The 10,027-nt window shown below is 56.9% G+C and overlaps 1 protein-coding gene across 4 annotated transcripts; it reads right to left on the reverse strand.

The window, feature by feature from the left end:
- Nucleotides 1-1,196: 1,196 nt before the first annotated feature.
- On the reverse strand, nucleotides 1,197-9,919 carry GPR25 (G protein-coupled receptor 25). Of its 4 annotated transcripts, XM_024130611.2 has the most exons (6): nucleotides 8,345-9,919; nucleotides 7,843-8,002; nucleotides 6,433-6,672; nucleotides 5,656-5,772; nucleotides 5,271-5,428; nucleotides 4,472-4,910 (listed from the first exon to the last, which is right to left on the reverse strand). In XM_024130611.2, exon 1 carries the CDS (start codon nucleotides 9,799-9,801, stop codon nucleotides 8,680-8,682), a length of 1,122 nt encoding a protein of 373 aa, XP_023986379.1. In that variant the 5' UTR covers nucleotides 9,802-9,919; the 3' UTR covers nucleotides 4,472-4,910; nucleotides 5,271-5,428; nucleotides 5,656-5,772; nucleotides 6,433-6,672; nucleotides 7,843-8,002; nucleotides 8,345-8,679. The 4 variants fall into 4 exon arrangements, with proteins under 4 accessions (XP_054939890.1, XP_023986379.1, XP_054939891.1 ...); XM_055083915.1 differs by lacking the exon at nucleotides 4,472-4,910 and adding an exon at nucleotides 1,197-2,000 and having other exon boundaries at nucleotides 7,843-9,919; XM_055083916.1 differs by having other exon boundaries at nucleotides 6,433-6,630; nucleotides 7,843-9,919.
- Nucleotides 9,920-10,027: the final 108 nt, after the last annotated feature.

Below are 10,027 nucleotides of genomic sequence, written 5' to 3' on the forward strand. Positions count from 1 at the left end.
GGCTGACACGGGGGCTCCGGGTGACGGCGATCCTGTGTTTGTTTGCCCCTTGTCACCAGGAGATAATCTGCGGGGTGACATGTCCAGCCCCCATCAGCTCCCACCGAGTGGTTTTAGTATCTTTTTATCTAACAAACACCCATCATTGTGGCCTGAGTCAGTTATTGTACTGAGGCTGCAAAAGGAGGTTTTCTATGTCTAATTAAAATATTTTTTTCTCTTAAAAAGCAAAAACTTTCATATGATGTGAGCAATTTCCTTCTTAGTGATCCATTTTCCCAACTCAGATTGTGACACAAAACAGCCCCCAGAAGACGTCCACACTGGTTTATTAGATTTTACAATAACCTCCCTATTTATACCACATGCTGGGGAGCCCTCGGCAGGCTCTGCTTACGTGTCTTTCCTGGTATAACGTCTGAGAGCACAGAGCACGTGTGGCTCTCTCGGTGTAGGACCCAGAGAAACAGGCTCTTACAAGACGCATTTATGAAATGGCTGACACATGAATTTTAGTTGCAGATTTGATGTCAGTCGTTTGTCTTTCTTTGGCCTCCTGTTGATGGGTTTGTTCACAGCAGCGGATGGCATGGTTGAGTTTGTGTGTATGTGGATGGTTTTGCCTTGACTTTAATTTTTAATTGATGGATACATGCTTCTAGCCTTTGATGCGTACATTTTATAAGATATTTAAAATATTTTTTAAAAGCAATAAACTAGATTAGTCTCTGGAGAACAGGCTGGGCCCCCAATCATGGGATTGTGGACTCTGGACTGACAGGGGCCGGAGAGGCCCCATCAACCCAAGCCCACCCGGTGCTGGGGTCTTGCCTGCAGCTGCCCGACTGTCCAGCACTGGATACAGCGCCTCGGCAGAGCGGCGACCGTGGGTGAGGCTCTCAGCCCCTCTCACTGCAGGGAACGCTCTGGCCTCTGCAGGACATTCCCTGGCCGGAGGGACCAAATGCCCTGGGTCTACTCATAGGCTTTCACTGAAGGGTCCCTGTGATTGATTAACCGACACCCTGGAAATCAGTGATGTACGAAAGCGGCTCAGTCACAAGACAGAATGCTGTGTGTGATTTTCGGTTTCAAGAAAAGAGAACCAGGAAAAGAAAAATAAAGCTTTTCCCAAATTAAAGGTCCACATGGCTTTATTTCCTTCTTTGATGCCAGTGAGGCTACCATCTCCATCTTGTTTTGCGTCGCGGATGGGGACTCAAGTTAGCAGGCGTGACCTGGAGGCGAGCTGGGAGTCTTCTTAGCTTCTGTGGTCCTGTGGTCTTGCATGCTGGCCGGCACATAGTAAACTCAAAATGAAAACGAGCTGAATCAGTGATTTTGAGAAGGGAACTCCAAAACGATGCCATGACTCGATTCCATTTACTGAATGTCTTTCTTGGGTTTTTTACTCCCAATAATTACAGCAGACGTACAACGCTTTTTCAATATGTGTCAGATAGTCCCAAGCACCTCACATATCAGCACATCTAACCCTTGCACATTCCCTCTGTGGTAAGAAGCGTGATTCCCAGCTTAGGATGAGGATTTTGAGGTGAATAACAGACAGGGAGGAGGCAGCTGAGAGCTGCTGGTGTGTTTCACAGTCTGCACCTAGGGTCTGACATAATCATGGTAATTCTGACAAACACTTGGTTACGACGGACGTCGTTGTCAGTGCTGCTTTTCGGAGTGCTTTGTTCCCCAGGCTGCCGCCCCTGGAGAAGGCGAGGCGGGGGCGATGGGTCACACGGGGCCCGAGGGCGGGGAGCCCCGAGGAGGGCCGGGCGGCAGGGGGTTGGCGAGCCTCGTTCAAACCAGCCCTGACCCAGGAGGAGGAGGAGGTGACCACCGCACACACCGACCAGAGCAGGGGTGCTGGCACCTCAACTGTCTGACAGCGGAGGCCCCGCTAGTTGCACGCAGCCTGGCCTCGGACGGAGCCTTCAAAAGGACCACTGTGTCCTCTACGTGGTGGCCAAGAAAAATGCTTCCAGTACCTTCCGGGAAAAAAAAGCAGAGCACCTTGTGATTGCAGTAACGTGACGTGGGACCATGACAGGAGAAGGGCTGGGGAGAGAAGGTCAGAAAGTGACAATGGGTACGGTTAGGCTGCAGGATCCTGAGCTACTCTCCTCTGAATGGGGCCTTGTCTCTCTCTATAGTGATCACAGTTTTAGAAAATGAGACCTGAGAAGGTCTGAGGCAGTAGCTTATATAAAAACCGAAACTTTGTTTGAAAAGATAGAAAGAAGTGGTGAACCTGCAACCCTAGCCGGTGCTGCGACTCCGTGGGCACGGGAGCTGGTGTAGGGACAGCCCGGGCGCGAGCTGCTTGTTTGAGGGTGTCTGTGTGGCAGGGGAAACGGGGAGTGTGCACACCCGAAGACAGTCATTTTCAGAGCAGGGCGAGCTAGATGAATCACCCCTCGTCTGGCACCTCTTCCTGGGTGAACCACAGCCTCCCAGACGCTGCAGCTGCTTCAGCTGCTTCGCGGGCCCCGGCCGGCCCGGCAAATCCCAGCACCTTCCACCCGCCTGTGGGGTCACCCAGGCAGCCCTGGGGCGGGGGGCTTTAGCACTGCTTCTCCCGGTCCTGACCCCGACCCCAGCATGCCTGGGAAGAGCCCCCTCCCCCCTCTTAATCGGATGCCCAAACTTCATCTCCCGAGGGGACCCTGGTTGTATTAGTTTGGGTTCTTATATAAAGAGGTTTATTATAGGAAATTGGCCCAGCCTTCTCCGGCAGTCCGCTGGTTAAGACTCCGTGCTCCCAATGCAGGGGGCACGGGTTTGACCCCTGGTCGGGGAACTAAGATCCCGCGTGCTCATCACGGCCACCACCCCCCCCAAAAAAAAAGACCCACAACAAAACGAAGAAATTGGCCCCCGTGGTTATGGAGGTTGAGAGGTCCCAGATCTGCACTAGGCAAGCTGGAGGCCCCGGAGAGCCGATGTTAGGGGTCCCAGTGCCACAGCCTGGGTCCGAAGGGAGGAGAAGCCTGGCGTCCCAGCTCAGCTGGTCGGTGGAGAGCGGGTTCTCTCTGACTCTGCCTTTGTGCTCTAGCCAGGCCTTGAGTGGAAGCCTAGGTTGAGAGGTCCCAGATCTGCACTAGGCAAGCTGGAGGCCCCGGAGAGCCGATGTTAGGGGTCCCAGTGCCACAGCCTGGGTCCGAAGGGAGGAGAAGCCTGGCGTCCCAGCTCAGCTGGTCGGTGGAGAGCGGGTTCTCTCTGACTCTGCCTTTGTGCTCTAGCCAGGCCTTCCTAGTGGAAGCCTGAGGCTGCCCCTGTGCTGGAGGGCCGTCCGCTCTACTCAGTGTCTGCTTCAAATGTTAATCTCATCCCCAAACACCCAGAATAATATCTGACCGAGCGCCCCGGCGCCTGGTGGCCCAGTCAAGCTGACACATGAAGTTAAGCATCACCTGATCTTTTGAGAACAGAAGCTGGGCCAGTGATGGTGGCCTTCACCCCAGGGCACCCTTTGGTTTAGGGCTAATTGGTGAGAAACAGGGTAAGCCAGGCACTAGCAAACTAGAGGAGGTGGAGGATGGCTTGAGCTGTGGACCAGGATATGGGCTTTTTTAAGTGCTGCCCTGTGCGTGACCTCGGCAAGTCAACAAACCTTGGTGTTTGAGTTCCCATCTATAACGTGGGGGTAATAACACAAGTCTTTAAGGCAAGTTACGTGAACTCTGCAAGGCTCAATTTTTTCATCTGGTGAACAGGGAGCATAATATACATGCCATAAAGTTGTTGCGAGGATTAATAAGATAGTAGATATAAACCTTGGTGTTTGAGTTCCCATCTATAACGTGGGGGTAATAACACAAGTCTTTAAGGCAAGTTACGTGAACTCTGCAAGGCTCAATTTTTTCATCTGGTGAACAGGGAGCATAATATACATGCCATAAAGTTGTTGCGAGGATTAATAAGATAGATATAAAACCCTTAGCTCAGCACCTCTCATATAGTACGTGCTCAATAAATATTAGCCATTATTTTAACACCTACTTCAGAGCGATATTGTGATAATATGTTGTATAAAAAAGGTATTTGAAATAACATAATAAGATGGTAATATTGTATTCTTTTAAACTTGGGCAGGTACCAAATTGGCAAATACTTTTTTTACGATAATAACGCCTCGTGTTTGCTCAGGGTGTGGTCAACGGCCACCCACATACCTCCAGAGAGAATGTAAATTTTTCAACATTTTTGGCACAGTGTACCAGAGTCTTAAATTGTTCATAATCTCTGATGAATAATCTCACTTCTAGGAATTTGTCCTGAACAAAGAATCAGAAATGAATATAAAGATTTTTGACCAAGGATGTTCATCACAGAGTTACGTATAAGAATGAAAACTTGAAAAAAAGTTTCGGGGCTTAGTTAAATAAATGCGGTTACGTTTCACATAACGATGTAATGTAACCTTAAAAAGATGTTTAGAATAATATTTAACGACCTGATAAAATATGGCGTTTTGCAAGTGAGGGAAGCAGGCCACAAAATAACGTATGTAACATATATTCAACAAACGGTTACTGAACGCCAAGTTGGTGCCAGGCACTGGGTACACACTTGGGAACACAATAGACTCAGTTTTTGGTCTCATACAGATTGACCCCAATTTACTTGTTTATTTATTTTAATTTGATTTACTTTATTCACTTATTTATTTTTGGCCACGCGGCAGGCAGGATCTTAGTTCCCTGACCAGGGATTGAACCCGTGCCCCCTGCAGTGGAAGCGCAGAGTCTTAACCATTGGACCGCCAGGGAAGACCCCAATTTAGCTGGGAAACAATGTACATGTGTATTATTATATACACAGGAAAAGACGGTATCTCTTCACGGTGGAATAACGGATGTTTTCCATGTTTCTCCTTTCTCTTTTCCTGTAATTTCCTTTTTTTAAAAAAAAACACAAAAGAACCTGCATTACTTAAACAATCAGGGGGGGAAACTTACCATTTGTAAGAGAGAGCCTGGGCCTGGGCCTCCCTGGGCGTGAGCTGGGTGGCACACGGGGCGGGGGGGGTGGGGGTGGGCAGCGTCCAGAGAAGTCGGGAGGGAGAGACAGAGGCTTAAGCTGCACTGTTGCTGGTCTGCGACCCTGCCCGGGCTGCTTCCAAGCCCAGCCCCACCGTCAATAAAACGAACGGATCATTCCTGCCTGCCCGAGGGTCATGAGGACCAAGGAAAGCATGTCTCCGTGCCTTTTACAAACGTGTGCTGTGCTGCAGAGATGCCAGTGGTCGCTGTTACCTTCAGCAGGTGACTTCCTCGGTCTGGTCCTCCCCGTCCTCCTCTTGGAACGACCAAAACGGGCCTCCAGCTCTGCAGGCCCGTGACGCACGTACACACAGGGATCGCACACAGCGCCCACTCTCATGAGACACGCAGTGGCACAGGCAGCAAACACTCTGGTGACGACAGGAGGAGAGTGGTTTCACCTCCTCGCTTCCTCCTGCCCTCCCGCGAGCCCAGCATCCCTGCCCTTTGGCTCCCGGGTCTTTCCATCCTTTGCCCCGCCGGACTGAGCGGGGGGTCTCGATGGGGGCGGGGCTGGTGAGGAGCTTCCTGCAGGCCACCCAGCCAAGGCAGGGCAGCACTTAGACCCCATGAGCTCTGGCAAACGAGGTGTCCTCACCACGTCCAGCGTGACGCCGGGGCTGAGTCATCTCACCAAGCGCGGCTTCACCCGCTATGCCATCCTCATGAACTCCCCAGATCACTCACCCAGGGGCCTGGGTGACAACACGGTGCCCTGAGAAAGGCCCAAGAAAGCCCAGAATTAGTCACGAGTTCACATCAGAGTCACACAGGCCGGTTGTGCCCAGCCTTGGCCCACAGGTTGACCTTCAAAAAACCCAGAGCAGCTCCACCCCGTCCCCGCTTCGGGCCACAGACTCGGCCAAGGGGAGGGGGCAGCCACGGCGGGGGAGGGACAAGGGCGGCCGGGCCTGGACCGAGCTAATCCTGAGGCTGCGGCCCCCGTGACTTCTCGTGTTCGGCTGAGTCCCTCTGAGGCGCACCTGAAACTATCTGAACGTCGCTCCTCGGCTATACTCCGATAGCAAACGGTTTAAAGAAAAGAACGTGATTTCCCTTGATCTGTGAGGGGCCCGAGCAAATTAGACAGAACCATCTCCATCCTTCAGACGAAGAACGAGAGGCTGGAAGGAGCTGGCAGAGATGCCCAAGGAAGGCCCCGCCGGGACCGAGCCGGGTCAGGACCGGCTCTGTCTTTAGCTCCAGCACTGGGGCGCTGTGACTGCTCTTTGTTCACTGACCTGAAAAGAAGCTCGCAGAAAATTTCAAGACAGAGAAACGGAGGGGAAGGGGCTACCGCTCCCTCACTCCTACAGCCCTTTCCCGTGCGCCCTCTTTGTCGATCGTAAGAGCATGCAACAGACCCCGCTTTTACCCTTCGCGTTCTTTCTTTCCATTTCGGATGACGACGGGGTCCCGATGACCAGTCCCTCCACGGGGGGTTCACGCGCGTCCCCTTCCCCACCAGGCACCGGGGACACAGCCTCAAACCAAACAGACACACTCCCTCGGCTTACGGAGCTCGCACGCTCAAGGGAGAGACAACAGAAACAGCGAGAACCCGGGCGGCTTCCTGTCGGTTGAGAAGAGAGACGCCGATGGCGCTTAACTGGAACTAGAGAAAGAAAAGCACAAAAGGTGGTTTTTACCCAAAGGACTCTGTGGTTCCTAACGTTTTGCTTCAACACCACGGCTAACAATTATTTTATATCCTCCAGCCTTGAAGTGTGCGGGTGTTTATGTAACACAAGCCATTCTGTTACCCCTTTTTCCTTTTCACTTATCAGCATTTTCCAGTCTCCCAGCAGCCGGAGGGAAATGCTGAGTTTTGATAACTACTGTGCTGCGGGGAGGTGAAGTTTTCTGTCTGTCTGTCTGTCTGCCTGTCTTCAGGCAACTCAGTTCATCAGCAAGTCGGGAGGAGCAAGGTGACAGGGGTCCAGGTAGGGGCTCCGTCAGAACGGCCCAGAAAAGCGCTTCTGCTGTAAGCTGAGGCCTCATCATATGAAACGGTCATCTCTTGCCTCGGAGGGCGATGAGGTGAGGATGAGAGGAGCCCCGGTGTACCGAGGGCTTCAAGGTTAAAGTGTCTGGCCTCGGTCCTGCCGGCCCGGCGGCCCCACAGGCTGCGAGGCCTGCCTCCCTCGGGCGCGTGGGGAGGACGTGCCCAGGTGTGCTTCTTCCCAGCTTGACCTGCCAGGGCCGCTGACAGGCGGGTTTGATCTGCTCTAACCCATCAGCCCCAAAGACTGGACTCCACGCCTGCCCCGGGGGTCTGGCTGAGAGGGGGGCCCTCAGAGAGAAATTCCGAGCTCCTTTCCGCAACGACTGACACTTCCTCAGGCCAAATCCTCTTAAACGTAGAAACACTGACATTTCGACCCCTCCAGAAACCTCAAACGATGTCACAGAGTCACAAAATGGACACCCTCAACATTTGTACTGATGGTCTCAAAAGGGGTAGGAAAAAAAAAGCTCTGTGCTGATCTGAGAATCACAATCACACGTTTCCTCTTTGAAGGGACACCCGGCTGGCAGATGAGCACCCTTGAAAATAATGAGAATAAAAAGGTATGCCGCCCTCCCGTGGGGCTGCTGTGCCCACGGTGGGATCAACTCTCTGGGTCCCTGACTTCACTCTAAGTTAGGCTGACTTTGAGGTCAACCTCAACTCCTGGGTTGAGTTTTGTCTGACCCAGTGTTCCATTCGCCTCTGCTCAAGTAAAGACAGACACCGCTGTCAGGCGAGGGCAGCGAGAGTGTTTATTGAGAAAGGGGAACTCACACCGAAGGGCCTGGTGTCCGCGCTCGGGGACAGAGAATCCAAACCCCTGATGAGAGATGCCGGAACCCTCTGTCTAGGACAACGTCCAGGGTGAGTCCTGCAGCTTGTTGGGAGCGGGGAGGAGATGCAGACCTGGGGCAGGCCCGGGCTTCTCGGGAAACTGTCAGGAGGAAGGGCTGGCTGAGCCACAGCAGGGCTGGTTCCCACGCTTTGGCGAGCTTTGAAAACGAAGCTCTGAACTGATGGTGACTAATGATTCAGCAAACTCTGCCACCAGGACGGCTGAGTAGAAAGGGCTGTCGGTTTCATAGTCTGCGGGATTTTTGGGAAGTGAGGGAGGGGCCAGAGGGTCTGGCTTGGAGGAGGTATCTCTCAGAAGGCAATGGCGATTGTAGGGAACAAAGGTAACAGAGCCCAAGACAAGAGTGGCCTTTGCGGGGGGCTCCGGCCAGGGCGTCTACCCACGGGGCAGAGAAGGGAGGCCCACGTCCCTTTCCCCTACTTGGCGGACGCTGCGGTGTCCGGGCTGCTGTCGGCTCCATCTCGCAGGACCTTTCTTGGGCTGGAGACAAAGAGCCCAGGTGCCCACGGGGCCGAGCGGGAGAAGGGCTGGTCTCAGCGGCCTGGCGTGGGGGGAGTTGAAAACGCGGAGGTTCTGGGAAAGCTGGTGAAGGAGCCCCGGAGGGTCTAGGCGGTGCCGGCGGTGCCGGCGGTGCCGGCGGAGCCGCTCTCCGCGCTCGCTCGGGAAGGCAGGTAGGGGGTTGGGGGCGGCCCACCTCGCTCTGCCTCCCGCCCCTCTCCGCGCGCCGCGGCCGCGCGCTCCTCCGGGCCGGCCAGCTACGGGCGCACGGCCGAGGAGGCGTTCGTCGTCTGCGCTCGGCCCGCACCGCGGCCCGGGCTCCGGAACGGGGAGCCGTAGTCCTGGGAGAGCGAGGACGCCGAGCTGCCCCCGCGCGCCGCGCGCGCCGCGCGCCAGCAGGCCCCGCGCCGCCGCAGCTGCGCGCGGAACGAGCGGTCGAGCAGCAGGTAGATGAGCGGGTTGGCGCAGCTGCTGACGAAGGCCAGGCAGGTGGCGACGGAGAGGCCCCAGCGCAGCGCCAGCAGCAGGCCGCAGGGCAGCGGCAGCGCGCGCAGGCTCGCCAGGTGGAAGACGGCGCGCAGCGCGCAGAAGGGCAGCCAGGAGCCCACGAAGGCGCCCTCGACGGCGACGATGATGCGCAGCGAGCGGCCCCGGGCGCGGCCCAGGAGCGCCGGCCCGCGCAGGCGGCGCGACACGAGGCAGTAGCAGACGACGGTGACGGCCAGGGGCAGCGCCAGGGTCAGCAGCAGCGACAGCAGGCCCAGGCCCTGGAAGGCGTCGGACGGCTCCTCGGCGCACTGGCTGCCGCGGCCCCCGGGGAGCGGCCGCAGGCGGCGGAAGGCCAGCGAGGGCAGGCCGGCCGCCAGCGCCGTGGCCCACACGGCCCCGCACGCGGCCAGAGCGCAGCGCCGGGTGCGGCGGGCGCGCGCGGCCAGCGGGCGGCCCACGGCCAGGTAGCGGTCCACGCTGAGGCCGGCGAGCAGCAGCGCGCCCGCGCAGCGCGTGCCGGCCATGGCGAAGCTGCTGAGCTTGCACAGGCCCTCGCCGAAGGGCCAGAGGCCGCCGCGCGCCGCCGCCGCGGCCCACAGCGGCAGCGAGAGCACGAAGCCCAGGTCGGCGGCCGCCAGGTGCTGCACGAAGGTGTCCACGAGCCGCCGCGGGCCGCTCCGCCCGACCAGCAGCCACAGCACGAAGGCGTTGCCCGGCAGGCCCACGGCGAAGGCCGCCAGGTAGAGCGCGGGGATGTAGGCGTAGCCGTAGGGCAGGTCCCGGGCCGCGCACGGCCCCGGCTCCAGCTCCAGCTCCTCCGGGGCGCCCGACCCTGAGTAGTCCCAGGGCGCCGTCCCCGCGCTGGGGCTCCAGGGCTCGGTGGGGCGCATGGCCGGCGAGGCCCGGGCGGACGCGGCGTCGAGAGGAAGGGTGGCTCTTCACGGCCGGTGCCCAGCACCTCCCTTCCTGTCACCGCCCGCCCCCCAGGCCGAGGCGACTGGGTGGGCAGGAAGGCGGGGGGGAGGAGGAGGGTAGGAGGGGAGGGGCGAGGGGCGAGGGTAGGAGGGTAGGAGGGTAGGGGCGAGGGGCGAGGGTAGGAGGGGAGGGGCGAGGGGC

The sequence above is a fragment of the Physeter macrocephalus genome, chromosome 4, assembly GCF_002837175.3.
Source record: "Physeter macrocephalus isolate SW-GA chromosome 4, ASM283717v5, whole genome shotgun sequence".
Lineage (NCBI taxonomy): Eukaryota > Metazoa > Chordata > Mammalia > Artiodactyla > Physeteridae > Physeter > Physeter macrocephalus.

Bases quoted from the DNA above. Each gene is read 5' to 3' on its own strand.
- GPR25 (XM_055083915.1), bottom strand. From the start codon at position 9,801: ATGCGCCCCACCGAGCCCTGGAGCCCCAGCGCGGGGACGGCGCCCTGG.